We start from the raw sequence: 20686 nt of genomic DNA, 5'->3' as shown, positions 1-20686 counted from the left end.
CATTTCCAATTAACAATATGTCATCCACATATAATTTTAGAAATGCTACAGAGCTCCCACTCACTTTCTTGTAAATACAGGCCTTTCCAAAAGTCTGTATAAAACCATATGCTTTGATCAACACATCAAAGCGTATATTCCAACTCCGAGATGCTTGCACCAGTCCATTGATGGATCGCTAGAGCTTGCACATTTTGTTAGCACCTTTCAGATCGACAAAACCTTCTGGTTGTATCATATACAACTCTCCTTTAAGAAAACCATTAAGGAATGCAGTTTTGACATCCATTTGCCAGATTTCATAAAATGTGGCAATTGCTAACATGATTCAGACAGACTTAAGCATCGATACGAGTGAGAAAATCTAATCGTATTCAACATCTTGAACTTGTCGAAAACCTTTCGCAACAAGTCGAGCTTAGTAGATAGTAACACTACTATCAGTGTCCGTCTTCCTCTTGAAGATCCATTTATTTAACATGGCTTGCTGATCATCGAGCAAGTCAATCAAAGTCCATACTTTGTTCTCATACATGGATCATATCTCAGATTTTATGGCCTCAAGCCATTTCGTGGAATCTGGGCTCACCATCGCTTCCTCATAGTTTGTAGGTTCATCATGGTCAAGTAACATGACTTACAAAATAGGATTACCGTACCACTCTGGTGCGGATCTTGTTCTGGTAGACCTACGAGGTTTTTATAGTAACTTGATCTGAAGTTTCATGATCATCATCATTAGCTTCCTCACTAATTGGTGTAGGAATCACTGGAACTGATTTCTGTGATTAACTACTTTCCAATTCGGGAGAAGGTACAAATTACCTCATCAAGCTCTTACTTTCCTACCACTCACTTCTTTCGAGAGAAACTCCTTCTTCTAGAAAGGATCCATTCTTAGCAACAAATGTTTTGCCTTTGGATCTGTGATAGAAGGAGTACCCAATAGTTTCCTTTGGGTATTCTATGAAGACGCACTTCTTCGATTTGGGTTTGAGCTTATCAGGTTGAAACCTTTTTCATATAAGGATCGCAACTTCAAACTTTAAGAAACGACAGCTTAGGTTTACTGTTAAACCATAGTTCATACGGTGTCGTGTCAACGGATTTAGATGGTGCCCTATTAAACGTGAATGCAGCTGTCTCTAATGCATAACCCCAAAATGATAGTGGTAAACCGATAAGAGACATCATAGATCGCACCATATCCAATAAAGTGCGGTTACGACGTTCGGACACACCATAACATTGTGGTGTTCCAGGTGGCGTGAGCTGTGAAACTATTCCACATTGTTTTAATTGAAGACCAAACTCGTAACTCAAATATTCGTCTCCGCGATTAGATCGCAGAAACATTATTTCCTTGTTACGATGATTTATCCACTTCACTCTGAAATTATTTGAACCTTTCAATTATTTCAGACTTATGTTTCATCAAGTAGATATACCCATATCTGCTCAAATCATCTTGTGAAGGTTAGAAAATAACGATACTTGCCATGAGCATCAACACTCATTGGATCGCATACATCGGTATGTATTATTTCAAATAAGTTAGTAGCTTGTTCCATTGTTCCAGAGAACGGAGTTTTAGTCATCTTGCCCAAAAGGCACGGTTCGCAAGCATCAAATGATTCATAACCAAGTGATTCCAAAAATCCATCTTTATGGAGTTTCTTCATGCGCTTTACACCGATATGACCCAAACGGCAGTGCCACAAATAAGTTGCACTATCATTATTAACTTTTCATCTTTTGGCATCAATATTATGAATATGTGTATTACTATGATCGAGATCCAACAAACTATTTTTATTGGGTGTATGACCATCGAAGGTCTTATTCATGTAAACAGAATAACAATTTATTCTCTAACTTTAAATGAATAACCGTATTGCAATAAACATGATCAAATCATATTCATGCTCAACGCAAACGCCAAATAACATTTATTTAGGTTTAACACTAATCCCAAAAGTATATGGAGTGTGTGATGATGATCATATCAATCTTGGAACTACTTCCAACACTCATCGTCACTTCCCCTTCAACTAGTCTCTGTTTATTCTGTAACTCCTGTTTCGAGTTACTAATCTTAGCAACCGAACATGTATCAAATACTCAGGGGCTACTATAAACACTAGTAAGGCACACATCAATAACCTGTATATCAAATATACCCTTGTTCACTTTGCCATCCTTCTTATCCACCAAATATTCAGGGCATTTCCGCTTCCAGTGACCATTTCCTTTGTAGTGTAATCACTCAGTTTCAGGCTTTGGTCCAGCTTTGGGCTTCTTCGCGGGAGTGACAACTTGCTTGCCATTCTGCTTGAAGTTCCCTTTCTTTCCCTTTGCCCTTTTCTTGAAACTAGTGGTCTTGTCAATCATCAACACTTGATGCTCTTTCTTGATTTCTACCTTCGTCGATTTCAGCATCACGAAGAGCTCAGGAATCGTTTTCGTTATCCCTTGCATTATAGTTCATCACGAAGTTCTACTAACTTGGTGGTGGTGACTAGAGAATTCTGTCAATCACTATCTTATCTGGAAGATTAACTCCCACTTGATTCAAGCGATTGTAGTACCCAGACAATCTGAGCACATGCTCACTAGTTGAGCGATTCTCCTCCATCTTTTAGCTACAGAACTTGTTGGAGACTTCATATCTCTCAACTCGGGTATTTGCTTGAAATATTAACTTCAACTCCTGGAACATCTCATATGGTCCATGACGTTCAAAACATTTTTGAAGTCCCGATTCTAAGCCATAAAGCATGGTGCAAAAACTATCAAGTAGTCATCATATTGAGCTAGCCAAACGTTCATAACGTCTGCATCTGCTCCTGCAATAGGTCTGTCACCTAGCGGTGCATTAAGGACATAATTCTTCTGTACAGCAATGAGGATAAACCTCAGATCACGGATCCAATCCGCATCATTGCTACTAACATCTTCAACACAATTTTCTCTAGGAACATATCAAAATAAACATATGAAAGCAACAACGCAAGCTATTGATCTACAACATAATTTGCAAAATACTACCAGGACTAAGTTCATGATAAATTTAAGTTCAATTAATCATATTACTTAAGAACTCCCACTTAGATAAACATCTCTCTAGTCATCTAAGTGATGACGTGATCCAAATCAACTAAACCATGTCCGATCATCACGTGAGATGGAGTAGTTTCAATGGTGAACATCACTATGTTGATCATATCTACTATATGATTCACGTTCGAACTTTCGGTCTCCGTGTTCCGAGGCCATATCTGTATATGCTAGGCTCGTCAAGTATGACCTGAGTATTCCGCGTGTGCAACTGTTTTGCACCCGTTGTATTTGAACGTAGAGCCTATCACACCCGATCATCACGTGGTGTCTCAGCACGAAGAACTTCCGCAACGGTGCATACTCAGGGAGAAAACTTCTTGATTATTAGCGAGAGATCATCTTAAAATGCTACCGTCAATCAAAGCAAGATAAGATGCATAAAGGATAAACATCACATGCAATCAATATAAGTGATATGATATGGCCATCATCATCTTGTGCTTGTGATCTTCATCTTCGAAGCACCGTCATGATCACCATCGTCACCGGCGCGACACCTTGATCTCCATCGTTGCATCGTTGTCGTTACGCCATCTATTGCTTCTACGACTATCGCTACCGCTTAGTGATAAAGTAAAGCAATTACAGGGCGTTTGCATTTCATACAATAAAGCGACAACCATATGGCTCCTGCCAGTTGCCGATAACTTTGGTTAAAAAACATGATCATCTCATACAATAAAATATAGCATCACGTCTTGACCATATCACATCACAACATGCCCTGCAAAAACAAGTTAGACGTCCTCTACTTTGTTGTTGCAAATTTTACGTGGTTGCTACGGGCTTTGGCAAGAACCGTTCTTACCTACGCATCAAAAACCACAACGATAGTTTGTCAAGTTAGTGCTGTTTTAACCTTCACAAGGACCGGGCGTAGTCACACTCGATACAGCTAAAGTGAAAGAGACAGACACCCGCCAGCCACCTTTAAGCACGAGTGCTCGTAACGGTGAAACTAGTCTCGCGTAAGCGTACGCGTAATGTCGGTCCGGGCCCCTTCATCTCACAATACCGCCAAACCAAAGTATAACATGCTGGTAAGCAGTATGACTTGTATCGCCCACAACTCACTTGTGTTCTACTCGTGCATATAACATCAACGCATAAAACCTAGGCTCGGATGCCACTGTTGGGGAACGTAGTAATTTCAAAAAATTTCCTACGCACACGCAAGATCATGGTGATGGTATAGCAACGAGAGGGGAGAGTGTATGTCCACGTACCCTCGTAGACCGTAAGCGGAAGCGTTATGACAACGCGGTTGATGTAGTCGTACGTCTTCATGATCCGACCGATCCAAGTACCGAACGTACGGCACCTACGAGTTCAGCACACGTTCAGCTCGATGACGATCCCCCGGACTCCGATCCAGCAAAGTGTCGGGGATGAGTTCCGTCAGCACGACGGCGTGGTGACGATGATGATGTTCTACCGGCGCAGGGCTTCGCCTAAACTCCGCGACGATATGACCGAGGTGGAATATGGTGGAGGGGGGCACCGCACACGGCTAAGGAACGATCCGTAGATCAACTTGTGTGTCTATGGGGTGCCCCCCGCCCCCGTATATAAAGGAGGGAGGGGGAGGTGCGGCCGGCCCCCTAGGGGTGCGCCTAGAGGAGTCCTACTCCCACCGGGAGTAGGATTCCCCCCTCTTGCCTTGTTGGAGAAGGAAAGGGGGAAGGGGAAAGAGGAAAGGGGGGCGCCGCCCCCCCCCCCTTCCTTGTCCTATTCGGACTAGGGGGGAGGGGGCACGCGGCCTGCCCTGGCCGGCCCTCGTCTTCTCCCTCATGGCCCACTAAGGCCCATTAATCCCCGGGAGGGTTCCGGTAACCCCCCGGTGCTCCGGTAAAATCCCGATTTCACCCGGAACCATTCCGATATCCAAACATAGGCTTCCAATATATCAATCTTTATGTCTCGACCATTTCGAGACTCCTCGTCATGTCCGTGATCACATCCGGGACTCCGAAAAAACTTCGGTACATCAAAACTTATAAACTCATAATAAAACTGTCATCGTAACGTTAAGCGTGACCCTACGGGTTCAAGAACTATGTAGACATGACCTAGAACTATTCTCGGTCAATAACCAATAGCGGGACCTGGATGCCCATATTGGTTCCTACATATTCTACGAAGATCTTTATCGGTCAAACCGCATAACAACATACGTTGTTCCCTTTGTCATCGGTATGTTACTTGCCCGAGATTTGATCGTCGGTATCCAATACCTAGTTCAATCTCGTTACCGGCAAGTCTCTTTACTCGTTCTGTAATGCATCATCCCGTAACCAACTCATTTGGTTACATTGCTTGCAAGGCTTATAATGATGTGCATTACCGAGAGGGCCCAGAGATACCTCTCCGACAATCGGAGTGACAAAATCTAATCTTGAAATACGCCAACTCAACATGTACCTTCGGAGACACCTGTAGTACTCCTTTATAATCACCCAGTTACGTTGTGACGTTTGGTAGTACCCAAAGTGTTCCTCCGGTAAACGGGAGTTGCATAATTCTCATAGTTACAGGAACATATAAGTCATGAAGAAAGCAATAGCAATATACTAAACGATCATGGGCTAGGCTGACGGAATGGGTCATGTCAATCACATCATTCTCCTAATGATGTGATCCTGTTAATCAAATGACAACTCTTTTGTCCATGGCTAGGAAACATAACCATCTTTGATAAACGAGCTAGTCAAGTAGAGGCATACTAGTGACTATATGTTTGTCTATGTATTCACACATGTATCATGTTTCCGGTTAATACAATTCTAGCATGAATAATAAACATTTATCATGAAATAAGGAAATAAATAATAACTTTATTATTGCCTCTAGGGCATATTTCCTTCAATCCGGACGTGGGTTGGGGCGCTATGCAATCGACGAGGGCGTCGATCAAGCCTTGCAATGGGTGGTAGGACTCAAGGGCGAACAGATCGCCCGAGAGGAAGGAAAACCCTAGGCGCGGGGTGTAGGGGAAACGTGTCCTGGCGTCTACTAAAAGTGTCAGTTAGGATATCTATATATACCTTTTTTATTTCTTGATGATCTATCATAATGTTTTGCAAGAAAATCCCTCAAGACAACCTGCAATCTAGCTATTGTTTTTTGAGCTTCTTTTTAGGCAAATTGTTTTTTGAGCTTTTTTAGACAATATCAGAAAGCTTTATTATTTTTTCGCAATGCTTACAGGGAAGGAAGGAAGTTCTCCAGGATGGCCTAACCAGACATGGCGGCTACCCCAATAGATAGTGCGTGCTTCACTAAATTGTGAGCTTCAAACACTACTAGGGAAAAGCCTAGCAGCAGCGCGGGTTTTGGGCCTCTCAGTAGCGCGGGTGCCGGTGCTACTAATAAGGCGCTACAGCTAACGTATAGCAGTAGCGCTTGTTGTCCCACGCTACTGCTATACATGAATAGCTGTAGCGCGCTTTAGGTAAGGGCGCTACTGATATTATCTGCAGCGCTGTTTACGGGAAAGCGCTACTGGTAAGGCAGCGCTACTGCTAAATTCCCCCCCTCGCTACTACTAGTTTTATTAGTTTTTGTTCCTGCATATTTGTTTTGTATTTGAATAGGCTTTATACAATAATCTTTAGCATATCATACACATACAAATGTAATCATAGCATATACATACAATTAGTCTCATCAAATCATGTCATCATCATAATCATCATTCAACACAAAATGGTCTCTCGTCATTAATCTCGAAAATAGCGATACAAGTCTCGATTACTTGCAAATACATCGTTATCCATCTAAACAATGATATACGCGAGAAGAGCTATCACTTTGAGTACATGAGTTTGTATCCCTCTCTCGCATTAGCGTGAACCTAAACTAACTACTGCCTGTCGCTCGGAAACCGGAAACTGGTACACCTAGGCCTGACACTCCGGCCACTTGTCATATATATACTCCTGGCATAGCACTTCTTCGCCATCTATGATCTATGCACCTGCATCGTCACATGAGTCGATGATATGCAACATATATAGTTGAGCAACAGAAAGAGACAGACTTGGCAAAAATAGAAACAACATATCGTAAGCATAAATAACAAAGTTCATCGTACCCAAAATGCCCTAACTAGAGTGATTTTCGCTAGTCGAGGAGGAGGACGGTTTAATTACATCACAAATAAAGTTTCACCGTGCATAACTCAAAGTTTTGTCATACAGAAAGTATGGATTAAACGGACACATTGTCATATATCGACAATCACTCCAACATGTCATGCCATCCATCAATGTCAGGGAGATAGTCCCCGAGCCTAGTGAAAGGCTTCAGGTCGAGACGCTGAGCGGCTACCCATGTTCGGACGTCTTCCCGCGACATTTGTCCTTCTTTGTAGAACATCCCTGTTTTTCCGATGACCTCCTTCATGATGATTTGGGCAAGTTCGCGCTGGATGTTATAGAACTCAGCTCGAAGTCGATGATCCTCGATATCTCCTATGTCCTTTGCCCATTGCAAAATATGGTCATCGCCGGATCTAGGTGACATGTGAAGGTTCTGGTGATCCCGTCTGTACTCCAGCATGTGGTATAGGACATAGAATCCATCATTAAGAGAATCGTTCGGTTGCTGGATGCAGCAGAAGTCGGTCTTATGGCTGAAGGTGGCCCTGCCGCCCCTTCTCTTCTTGTCCCTAACCTCTCCACCCCTTGCTTGGTAGTAAAACATAGCACTGTCGAGAACATCTTTGATGTGGGTGTAATCCTTTTTGTGAATATTCTTTGACGAGTCCAAGTAAAGAGCGTGGGAGAATCGGGGGTAGAGGATGATGAGGACGGCGCGCCCGCCGCTGCGCAAAATAAGTACACCTCAAATTAATTAGCCTCCACCGTGCAAATGAATTATTGAATCAAAGGAAGGATAGCAGCGCGAATGACTTACACGGGATGATAAGGCACGAGAATCGCCTCCTTGTCCTTATTGGCGAGCATGAAACTGACAATGTAATCCCTCGCGTATTCACGCTGCTCTGCATAGACTCCCAAGAAGCCCTCGTGCATGTAGTACGGTTCAGCGACACAGATATGACGTATCTGCTCAACCCCAATGATGTAGTTCATGTGCAAGGCATAAAGGCGGACAAACGTAAAATCCAGCTTCTTCACATGAAACATCTCGAATATGTAATCGAATCGGAGGAAGAACTTATCCGCGGGGAAGCTGTCGACGTACGACATTTGCCGCAGAATGTTAACCACGTAGAGTGGGTATCCTGGATCTTTCGAGCCGATGAGGCCTTTCTCTACCCATAGCACATCATCATGAAGTCTCCTTAGATCGCCGAATCTGGCCCGTAGCGCTGTTGCAGGTAGGATTGGTTGACCCGGGATATGCCATTTATCCGCATCGGGGATTACCATACGGTCCTGAAGCCGAGGCTGCTGAGGCGGCTGGATCATAGAATCATCTTTTTTGCCTTTCCTCGCTCTCTTCCTAGACTTCTTTACTACCGGAAGGCCGTCAATAATACGTTGAGACGGTAATTCAGGCACCGACTCATGACGCTCAAACCCTGAGGAGGCGCCAGTATAGACATATTGTTCAGCGCCATCGTCATCCTCATCCTCATCCATGGCGACGTCATCAGCGACTAATGGAGCCTCCTCCTTACCCCATCCGCTATCACCCAACCTGACACCCGACGCTAATTGGGTAGGTGGGGTGTTGATGTTCATACCTTGCTGAGGCTGCGTGCTCGTGGGTGTGCTCCCGGCCGCCTCCAGACGAAGCAGACTCTTTGGACACAACAGGACCCACCCATTGCAACAATCACCAAGCCGCCGCGGGGTCTCATCGTCATCCCCCACTAGTATTAGAGGAGGCAAATTCTCGTGGCCCGGTTTGACACTGGCCACGGAAACCTTGAAGACGTTCGGGGGGATCGGCCGGCTGTGGAACAATGGTTCCTTTGGCTCCATTATCGTCGCCTTCCCCACGTCCACCTTCTGTTCGCCGATGGTGTACAATATGGTGCACAGGGTTTCGTCGGCCTGCAAAGAAAAGTCTGCGACGTGAGACATCTGAAAGGTAACGAAAACGGGAGATTATAAATTTATATTGAAGGGGGCCGGTGTGACAGATACCGTGAGGGCGTCGAGCTCAGCCAAAGAGGAGGCACCATCGAGCACGTCTGGTGCGGGAGCCGGTGCGGGAGCAGGTGCGGGAGCCGGTGCGGGAGCAGGTACGGGAGCCGGTGCGGGAGCAGGTGCTCCCAAGAAGTCAGCAAGGGGAAAGTCCTCTGCATTTTTTCTAGATTTTGCCTTGTCCAAGTGAAAACGCCCGTCACCAAGGAAGTAGATATATCTGCAATCGCCTGTTTTGCGGCAGCTACCGCTGTTGCGACTGTCTGAGATGATTTCTTCTCAACCGTAATCTCAACCTTCTTGTCGATGTTTTCTTCAGTTAACCTTCGTCTTTCCTTTCTCTCCTCTGTGGTCTCACGGTAGTACTTCTTCCACGTGGCGCCGTCTCTGACACCGTGCATGCGTCCATACGACGGTCGAGTATCCACCGGTTGTTGTTTCAATATGTTCAACGCCTGGTTGAATGGAGTGTCCCACTTGGGCCTCGCCAATGCCTCAGACGGCGAGTCGCTTTCGGCCGCAATCCGGTGCTACTCTCTCTGCAAAAGGCACAAGGATCTTTTACAAATATGACTAACATGTGCAGTCGAATTGATCAGAAACTAAAATTACCAGCAGTCTCATGAACTCCGTAATGACCGGTCTTGTCTCGTAAACCTTCTTCACTGGGTCCCAACGGTGCCGGGCCCTCAGGACGTCACGCTCCTGCGGGGCGGTGAAATCCGCCAAGGGGTCTGGGATACCCAGACTCGCGGCTTCCATGTCCTCCTTGGCCCATTTGGACCTCTTTCCGCCGTAACCACGGCTTCCGAGGTGGTGGCTCCCAATGTTCCTCTTTTGAAGCCCCTTCATGTACTTAGACTTTTTTTGGCAGCTTCGGCCTCGCAAGCCTCCTTGAATATTTGAAACTGCTCTTCCGTGATTGTCGGATTATCCTTTACATTCTCGGAGTAGGGTTCCCTGTCGTTGATCTTTGCTTTCACTCGAATTTTCCAGGCGGCCAACGCGTCGCTAAACTTGGTCATGGCGTGTTTGTTTATCTTCTTCATTGTCGGGTCCTCGTCTGGATCTTCATAATCCTTCTCATTCCGGCCCGGGAACAAGAATATCTGGTGAAACTTCTTTAGGAGGGAGCTCCTCATATTTTCTATCTTCTGTAGTTTCTCATCATTGATGGTGGCGGTTGTCCATACGATGCAGCCTATTTGATTGCCGTAGGACGCGCTTGCTTCCTCGGGCGCCTTTGGCTCAAAATTGCCGTCGTCCACCTCCGTGACCACCAGTCTAGTAGTCCTGAGTTTGTTAGGAACCCGTTGCCTCTTTGCTTTTGGTTCTACACCGGCTCCGCTCCCTGAGGCAGCACCGGTCTTAGCGCCGGTCTCGATGCCGGTCTGAATCTCAGCGCCGGTCTCAGTCTCAGCACCGGTCTGCGTGTCGGTCTTAGTCCCCGATGCCACCGGTGGGCTCAGCAACAACATCTGTTGATCGTCGGTAAGGCTAAAAAATTCGTTTGTCGCCTGGTAGACGTTGTCGCAATCTCCAGAACCCTGTCCTTAATCGTTGCTAGCCATGTTTCCTATGATTAAATCTAGTCAATTAATTCTAGACCTAATAAAATGAATAATGACATAAAAAGGACTATTGTTTTGCAGGAATGTTGACTCCTTCCTGGTGCGGCAAATCACGGGCACTCGATATGTCTTAGTTTTTAGCACAAGTCATGCCGAAATTCACGAAAAATTTCGGCATGACCTTTGCTAAAAAGTGGACAAATAGAGAACCTGAAATTTGCCGGAACAGAAATGAATCAATATTCCGGCAAAACATAGACCACTCAACATCATTCCCTAGAAACAACGAAGCCACTTGGGCACAATCGAACAACTTCAATGAAAAGATATAACATGACCACTTCAATGAAAAATAAAATTTGCCTAAATTCTTTTGCTTGAAAAATAGTGGTCTTTTCAAAAATCAAAAACCTTTCAAAATGACCTCACTAAACACTTCTCTGCCTAGGACAGAACCCAAATTATGTTGATCTAGCTATTCCTCTCTCTCACACAAACACACATTATTATCTCTAACCCTTCTCTACCTAGGACAGAACCCAATTAAATTGCAAAGGAACTCATTTCTCTAACCCTTCTGACCTGATGCTCTAAAATAAAATTTTCCTCTAACCTAGCCAACCTACTTAACCTAGCTTGTTAATCCAACAAACCTAATTAACCTACCTATTTAACCTAGTTAGTTAATCTAGTTTACCTAGATAATTAACCCTAATTAAACTAGTTAACGCAGCTAGTTCTCTGTCAAAGCCCAAAATAAATTTTTGCACTAATTAACCTAGATAATTAACCTAATTAAACTAGTTAACCTGACTAGTTCTCTGTCAAAGCCCTAACTAAATTTTTGCACTAACCTAGATAATTAACCTAATTAAACTAGTTAACCTAACTACTTCTCTGTCAAAGCCCTAACTAAATTTTTGCCCTAACCAAGATAATTAACCTAATTAAACTAGCTAACCTATGCATGAGAGAGAGAGGAGGGGTGGGGGCTTACAGAGGATGGCTCCGGTGGTGGCGACGGAGGCAGTGGTGGCGAGAGAGGCAGGGGCGTCTCCGGTGACGGCGAGGGAGGCAGGGGCGTCTCCGGTGACGGCGAGGGAGGCAGTTGTGGCGAGGAAGGATCCGGTGGCATCGACGGCGTCTCCGGTGGCGTTGACGAGGCCGCGCGGCTCCGTGGCGTTGGGGGCGGCTCCGGTGGCGTCTACGGCGCACAGCTCTGGTGGCGTCGACGTCGGCAGGAGACGGCGGCGAAGTGGGGCGACGGTGAATCAGGGAGACGGCGGCGCACGGGGTGGGTTGAGGGATTTGGGGGAGAAGTGGTGGGCGGGGGGAAACGGTTTTTTGGTTAAGTCAAACTTAGCGGTAGCGTGTTTGGTAAAACGCGCTATAGCTAAAATAGCTATAGCGGTTTTTACAAAACGCGATGCTGCTATAGCTATGTAATTTTCTTCCATTTTTTAATTTCCTTTTCTGTTTCTATAGCGGGGGTCTAGGACACGCGCTGCAGCTACCTTAGCTATAGCGCCTCTTACAAACACATGCTGCTGCTATGCCTTCCTCCGTTTTTTCGCTTTTTCATTTATTTTGCTTTACATTTTATTTTTTCCTTTCTCCTTTTTCTATTTCTTTCATTTTCATTTACTTTTCTATTTGTTTTTCATCTTATTTTATTTCCGTTAGTAGTAGCGCTCTTCCTAGGAAATGCGCTGCTACTTATTCCCTAGCGGTAGCGCGTTTCTCCAAGCCCGCTACTGCTATGTGTAGCCTATCATTTTAGCAATGGGAATATTAGTAGTAGCGCTTTTGCCACTACAGGCGCTACTGCTAAGGTTGTATCTGTAGCGTGGTTTTTCTTCAATCGCTACTGCTATCTAGCACTAGCGCCCTTTTTTGACCCGCGCTGTTGCTAAATTTCTGTGTATAAGGTTTTCGATAGTAGTGAAAATTTGAACTCCTGAACTCATGAACTATTTTATAAAACTGAAAATTCGAAGAATGGTCTAATATTTCATGCACCACTGCTCCATAAACCGTAAAGCTCCCGCGCTTGAGGTCGTCGACCACCATCTTGCAATCCGAGGCTATATGAATGCGCTGGATATACAAATCATCCGAGAGTGCCAAAGCCTCTCTTATCGCTAGTGCCTCCAATGTTTGAGGATTTGTGATGTACCTGAAGACAATCGCCGAAGCGCCAAGAAAGGCTCCATCCCGATACCTACAAATCGCACCCAGTGCCCAATATTTGCCTGGATTTGACACCACTGAATCCACATTAATTTAGCGGGTATTATTCTAAATGGACCCCTAGGAAAAATATGCTTGTGGACACATACATAGAGACTAGCACATGTATCGGCTGATGGCTGTCTTTTCCAGGTCATGGATATAGGGATATCGGTTGATGACCGTTCGTCTCGGTGGTGATCCCTACATGTCTCTCTGCCGCCAAGGCCCAAGCCATTGGACGACCCTCCGCTAGCTTGCCGCTCGAGTGCTTGCTCACCTCCATCACTTGGGAGTCCCCTCCCGAGCAGTGCCGCAGCAGGATCGAGCTCCGTCGTGGTGGGTAATCGGCTCGCCACATCTTTTTGTCCTCAAATCAGTCACCATGCGTCCCAAGTAGTGAGCGAAGCAAGCACGAACATGACGGTTGCATGCGCAACGACTGTCGTTGTTGTGTGCTGCAAGAGCAAGCAGAGAAGGGGTTAGTGAAAGATTGGCTGATAGGTGGGGCCCATTTGTCATTGAGTATAGAAATTTTTAGGAGTTAAGCTGATTGGGGATGGGCTAGATATAAGCCTCCCACAGCCTGGAATTTATTGACGGTTATGTTTTGTGAGTTAGTTCAGGGAGTTAAATTATAGGTGTTAGTTTAGAGATGCTCTAAGCCGATTGGAAGAGGCGTAGACATCCAAATACACACGCTGATCTTAACCTTGTGGTCATTGTGGAGATGAATTCGATGAGAGAATTATTTTAATTAATCTTACTAACTACAACTACAAAAGCGACACCGGGATATCGGCGTCGTTGTTCCTTGGTAGGTCGAGCACCTACATCAACACCATGCCGTTCAACGCTTTCGGATAGGATGTCACTGAATGGCGTCGAATCGAACTGTTGCGCGAGGCGGTGTGGGATTTCGCTAGTGTCCCTTGAGGTCCACTCACATTAGGCCACTATAGCCGAGACTGAGATTGTGAGAATGGAGACTCTGCAACAAAACCCTTAGAAATCTCTCTATCAATGTTGTGGTCCCTTTGTACTTACTTTAGAAATTAGTTTACAAAGTACTACTCAATTTGTTGGAGCCTTTTGTGTTGGTGAGTGAGTTGATTGTTTTTGTTGGCTATGCCTGCAGGAACAAAGGTGAGGTGCACTTTGTTTACAGGCTAATCTGCGATATTAGTTTTAATGCAAGGAATAACATATTCTTTGTTACTACTCCATACACTGCTGGATTTTTTTGGGTGAAATCTTTGTAAAACAGGCTGCAATTCAGAACTCGCTCTAGTAAATTGAAGGAACGTGGAAGGACAATATTCAAACTAAGATATTCTGTGGCAAGTGATCACGGTCCAGTGACCAAATCGTTAAATGGCATGGGCCGGTGAACACAACTTGCACTCTGTGGAGAGGTTGAGAATGTGGAGGCTAAGTTCATTTGAAGCGGTGTCCGTTTGTGGCTCAATGTCACTTGGGATCCTAGAAACTTCTCTTAGTTTCATTGAATACCTTGCTGTGCCCAACGAGACGTCCCGTTAAAAGTTTACTTTGGCACTTATTTTTTCCGGCTAAGCCTACTGATTGTGTGTTTAAATTGATTGCCATCTTACAGTAATGGTGACCGCTCGCTAAAGCGCAAGACATTGATGACATGGACCTCATGACCTCCAAGATTCGTGCATCTGCTATCTCCTTGTCATCAGCGCCTGAGTAGCTCTACCCTTTTATTTTATCCCTAGATGTTACTTCTGGCCTGCGTGCTCTTCTATTGCCATGTTATGTTTGTTGAATTTATGCTCGGTCGTACTATGATGCTGGTGTATGGCTTGCGTTGCCATGTTTCGCTTTATTTATAAAGTCAGGTGATCGTATTTTCTCTTTAGAAATGCTTATTATTTGTTTATACATGACAAGAAATAACTTATTCTTTGTTTATACGTGGCAAGGAATAACTGATTCATTGTTTATGCGCGTCAAGGAATAGCTGGACAAATTCCTTTTTTTGAAACGGAGGCAAAAGATTTGCCTCATTCATTAATTAAGAAAGAGATAGAACAAAGTTAATTAATCACACTAACTTGTGACCTCTTCTTCCTTCAGAACCAACACTCCGCATCCTGCGATCCCTAATAAACCCTACAATGCGTCAATGCCGCATCCTATTGATATGCTACGCGTCACGGTTCAGCCAGTGCCTGCCATACCGAGAAGCATCACAAAAATCATTTTTTAAGGCATCACGGTTTGATCAATCAGCGTGTACAGGAGGTTTGGAGTTAAGACAAACCTATGTACTCGTACAAGATATTGCAGGAAATTCTTCTCATGGTGTCCGTGATGACTGTTTAACAAACTGTGAAATGAGAGCAGAACTTCCTATCCAGGGGAAAGGGAAGTTCCAGACAAAAAAATATGGCCTAATGACCCATTGTCCGTGCAACGAGCCATTCAAATAGGCTCTAAGCCACACGAAAGCATGCTAATGTTCAGCAACAAAAAAAAAACATTGCTCCAAAGAAGAAGAATTATACCTTATAACTGAATCACAGTGCATATTTGATACTCCACAGTTAACATAGCACGGCTGATAGTTTACAGAAAAGGGAATACCAATCACACAGGTAATCATGCCTAAAACTATGCATATTCATGAAGTACTTGGTCCAGAAGCCATCATAATCATTCCTTGGGAAATTGATGATGATTTTCTTCACACACAAAAATAAAGATAGGATTAGAAGACCAGCTAGCCAAGTTCATGGAAAAAAATGACACATTGCACATAAATGAAATGTGGACATAATAGGAAACATGAGATCTCTGGTAGATCGTATTTACAAAAGATAGGAGATCATTGAGCATGTGTGAATTTGGTGGTTTGGCAATAAACATCATTTGGAAATAAATATGAACAGCATCTGGAACATATTAGTCCTCAGGTTATGGTTTCACAAAGTCTGAGCAGGACATTAACAATTCAGTAGAGGCCTTGGGCATTACAGATAAAGATCAAATGCAATGCGTAGCTTATTGGTCCTCTGGTTTTTATCAGTAAGTATCTTCACAAAGACAAAAGGACATAATTTATGCAATTATTAAAAGTGTCTTTCTCAGTCAACATACTCCTATAGGCACATAATCCGACAAAAGTGAAATACAAATGCAAGACAAATAAGAAAGCACTTCCATCCTACTTCACAAGATACTTTGATCAGAATAAATGTAAGCAACAACTAACCATTGTAGTGAAGCTTAGGAAGCAAACTTGGACAGGAGCTCCTTGACAAGGGAGGGGCAGGTTCGAACTATATGGTCCAGGCCATCAGCCATCAATACTTTCTCTAAATTTGTAGGAATTTTGAGGAACTCCAAGCATGCCTCCTTCAGCCCAGGGCAATCGTGCTGCTCAGCTAGAGTTAGAATGCCAGACACCATGCTCACGTCAATGCACTCTCGCAACTTGTTTTCGCATATCAATTTCATCCTCAGGATATCATATCTATCTGCCGCAACAAGCAAGGATTGCAGCCACATAGATTCTTCTCCTTTGCCTTCCGACACCTCTCCTTTGTCCATGCTATCTGTCTCCATCTTGGGCAACGAGTCAGTGTAGATGAAACTAAGCATGGCGCCAAACACTTTTGCTTCCATGTCAATTATCTGTATGACATATGCAGTGCCACCCTCCTTCATGGAGCCAAAGAGCTCCGCGTTGAAGACAGCAGATCGGGCAGCAAGTATGCACCGGTGGGCGGTGAACTTCTCACTATCTACAGGAAACACTTATAAGCCGTGTACCTAATACACTCGTCTTATATCGATTTAAACTCGGTTTATATATAAGCCGAGTAAAACTCCCGGCTTATAGCACTCGGTTTACAGTCGACCGTCTTATACCATATAAGCCGAGAGCCGGACCTAAAAAGCTCGGCTTATGTATAAACCGAGTATTTTCACAGGGCTCTCGGTTTAATAAAGTAACATGACGGTAGCCCGATGTTAACGGCCATGTGTCACCATCTATATAAGTCGAGTGCCGTCGTCAGGGCACGGTTTAAACATAAACCGAGTGCACCTCAGTATGTAGGGTTTATATATAAGCCGAGTGCAACCGCGGACGTACGGTTTATATATAAACCGGGTGTGACAGCGAACACACGGTGTATATATAAGCCGGGTGCAACCACGAACCGCACGGTTACTATATAAGCCGAGTTCCGCCGACAACAGCACGGTTTTTATATACATATATAAGCCGGTTAACTGAGGCACACGGCTTATATATCCTGTTCATGTGTCCAGATGATCTATAAGCCGGGTGCCAGGCGTTGGGATACACGGCTTATATGTTGGCCGCAGCCATATGGGTTATAAGCCGGGTGCCAGGTGCTGGGCTACACGGCTTATAAGTTCGCCGCAGCTATATGGCTTATAAGCCGGGTGCCAGATAGCTGGGGTACACGGCTTATAGGCCATATGACATTTTTTGGTACTCGCTTCAGGGAGCAGCAACAACATATATACAGTAGTACATCTATCCAGCAGCACATATATCCAACAAATATATATATCCAGCAGTACATGACCATGACCAACAAACATATATCCAGCCGTACATGAGTGCAAAGTCCACATGCATACGTATGCAACAAAAGATCACAAACGAAAGGACCGTAAGTTTCAGGTCCACACAGTGCATACATATCCAACGAAGGTTCACAACAACATACATACATATGCAATCAGAGGTTCATAAATTAAAGGATCATGAGTTCCAAGTTCACACCAAGCATGAACCATGCAATGAGCTCCACCACAGCATATATGCCCACCGTCAACGCCATCCACAATGCAAACATATAAGTCCATTATCACACGCATGAGTTTCTAAAGTTAAGTTGCAAAGATGGATAAGGCAAAAGAGTCAACAAGCATCAACATATGAGGCTCAAATAGAAGCTAGGAAGTATGTACAATATAAGCATCAACACTTGTGGACTCTACCATCAACAATGCACAAGTTTTAAGTTCAGAAGCACAAGCAACGAGAAGACGCAAGCATCAACAATGGACAAACATGGACGACTACCTCAAGTGATCATTGTTGCCGGGAGGTCGAAGCGACATGAGCCGAAGTGGGTGTCACTGAACTTGCTTGGCCAGGTGAAGATCCACCTACCACACAGTTATTGGAGTCTTGTCCCGACTGAGAAAACTTGAAGCACGAGAGGATGAGATGGTAAGATTCATGATCTTCAAGCATGAAGGTAAGATGCATGATTGAAAAGTTCAAATACTTACAAAGTTGAAATTAGGAAGAGTCGGAAGAGGAGGAAGAACGGGCAAAGTGGAACCCTGCATATTATTTCTGAGTTGAGCAAATGTCTCCTGCATGATTGCCTGTTGTTTAACCATGAATTCTTGCTGTTGAAACAGGGCCTGCTGCATTTTCATGGCTTGCTCCTCTCGAAGCTTGGCATTGGCCTACAATATGCCATCACAACAAGTTCACCATCGTTGCAATACAAAGAAGAAATCACAAGGAAGGTCGATGAAGCAAAAGATACCTCGAGTTGATGGAGCATGTGCAGCCCAGGCTGTGGGCGACGCTCTATAGCAGGACCTGAGCTCGACGTGGTAGCACGGAGGTGAGAGAGTTTTTGTATGTCCTTCTTACGGATGGCACCGTCGCCAACATATAACCGACCACCCTTCTTGCCATCTCCCGACTGGAGGGAAATTGTAGCGTCAATGTCCTGTGAGGCCGAATCAGAGTCAGGCCCGTTGTGCTCCTTGAACTTCCCACTGTATGCATCAATCCTCAAGCCAGCGCCTGGGTTGACCCACCCTCCTTCCGGTTTCTTTGACTTGCGGGAGAGACATAATCCCGTGAAGGTATTGAGCTTCTCTTGGCCCTCACCTCTCTCCCTATTCTGCAGTAGAAGCAATAATATCCATAAGAGCACAAGTTTAGACGTTGAGAAGCCGAATGATATTATTACCTTCTTCTGCATGTAAGCGTGGAGGTTGAGGTTGCCTTGAAGGTGTACCGGACCAACCATCAAGGCACGCCGCTCGGAAGCCATTCGATGTTGGCCCCTCCACTCCGGGTCTATCCATTTGGATATGATTTGCTGGTAGCAAGGAACATTGTTGTCCGCCTGAAGTATGCCAAATACATCCAATTTAGGAATGAAAGTAAGTTGTTTTGATCCAGGCAATCATAAGTAAAAGGAAACTACCTTCATGTACACGGAACGGGTGAGATGCACTCTGCCCACTCCTTTTGTATTTACAGTGGCAACACTTGTATTTCCATAACAATAACAAATATGTGCTCTGGCCACTACTTTCTAATATACCATTTATACCATAACAATAACAAACGACCGGCTCTTGGCCTGAGTCAAGATTGGTATTTTTTTTATTTAAATGTACAAAAAGGAAAAGGAATTAAAAGGATACGTATGCATCAGCTCCATCCAGGATACATGTACCATTTCGGTGGAACTAATGGAGTGTCATATCTACAAACTACAACCACACTCGAAACAAATCAGGTGATCAACAAGGAAAATGCATATTCAAGTCAGTTTACTAGCAGCTTCGACAACAACAGCTGACTCTAAGTATAAACTAAAATCTGAGGGGTACTTCTGTTTGTAAAGAGCATGGGTAAAAGTGACATAACACTTGCTAGTAATGATACCAAGAAGCAACAGGGCCACACTCTATTCCGACCAGTCTCTAGACAGATTAAGATATTTGCCATTAGACAGATATAATGAGAGAGCCTCACAGAATCAAGAACAAAAACAATTTGACTTCTCATTTTTCAAAAAAGAATAGATATCAATACAGATATCAGAGATCATTTTTTATTAGCTACTTCTCTTTTCCCTTTTTTCTCAAAAGAAAATACAAAAGCCTAATCTCAAAGGCACATAGCAAATTATAAAATCATGCATAGAGGAAATATTCATGTCATTGAACGTCTGTACAGGCTTGGTATGTACTGAGACCAAACTGAATTTCGAATCATGCATAGAGGAAATTCTGGTTAATGTGGCATATACTGAAACCAAATAGGAATAATTTGTTATGTACCGAGACCAAACTGAATTTCGAATCAGTTTGATATTTAATGAAATACAAATACAATATTATAAAGAAACTTTAATTTCTGACCATGCACATCCCTAATATCTGTTATCTGTCATCCTATATGTATTTACTACCACATGCATATTAGTATGAAAAACTTTTAAACTTCTAATACCAAGATACACCAGTATGTACATGAACTGAAAAAGGAATCCGACTCAGATTATTACACTGTATTCGGATAGATGGACTCCAACTCGTTAAATCTTGATCACGTCCAGAACAAAATTGAACTGCATATGCAATTGGGGGAGGGAGGGGAACCAAGACCTGCCTGTTGCACTTGTTCTTGCAGACGAGGAGGGGACACCTTGCCACTGGAGCAGCCGGACCTGGTGAGGAGGGGACACCTTGCCGTCGGAGCAGCCGGACCTGGTGAGGAGGGGTCACCTTGCCGCCAGAGCAGCCGGACCTGGTGAGGAGGGGACACTTGCCGCCGGAGCAGCCGGACCTGGTGAACCAAGACCTGTCAGAGAGAGA

The 20686-nt window shown here is 44.2% G+C and overlaps 1 protein-coding gene across 1 annotated transcript in view; it reads right to left on the bottom strand.

Annotated features, from left to right (window-relative positions):
• Positions 1 to 15556: 15556 nt before the first annotated feature.
• The window catches only part of LOC119361467 (BTB/POZ and MATH domain-containing protein 1-like), an 11602-nt gene continuing 6472 nt past the window's right edge, over positions 15557 to 20686 (bottom strand). Inside the window, exons 6-7 of the mRNA XM_037626659.1 lie at positions 16281 to 16753; positions 15557 to 15750 (exon numbers count right to left, since the gene is read on the bottom strand). Coding sequence (XP_037482556.1) covers positions 16295 to 16753 — 459 coding nt within the window. The 3' untranslated portion in view covers positions 15557 to 15750; positions 16281 to 16294. The remainder of the gene's footprint in view (positions 15751 to 16280; positions 16754 to 20686) is intronic.

The sequence above is a fragment of the Triticum dicoccoides genome, chromosome 2B (assembly GCF_002162155.2).
Source record: "Triticum dicoccoides isolate Atlit2015 ecotype Zavitan chromosome 2B, WEW_v2.0, whole genome shotgun sequence".
Classification (NCBI taxonomy): Eukaryota; Viridiplantae; Streptophyta; class Magnoliopsida; order Poales; family Poaceae; genus Triticum; species Triticum dicoccoides.
This window is presented reverse-complemented; position numbering and strand designations above follow the sequence as displayed.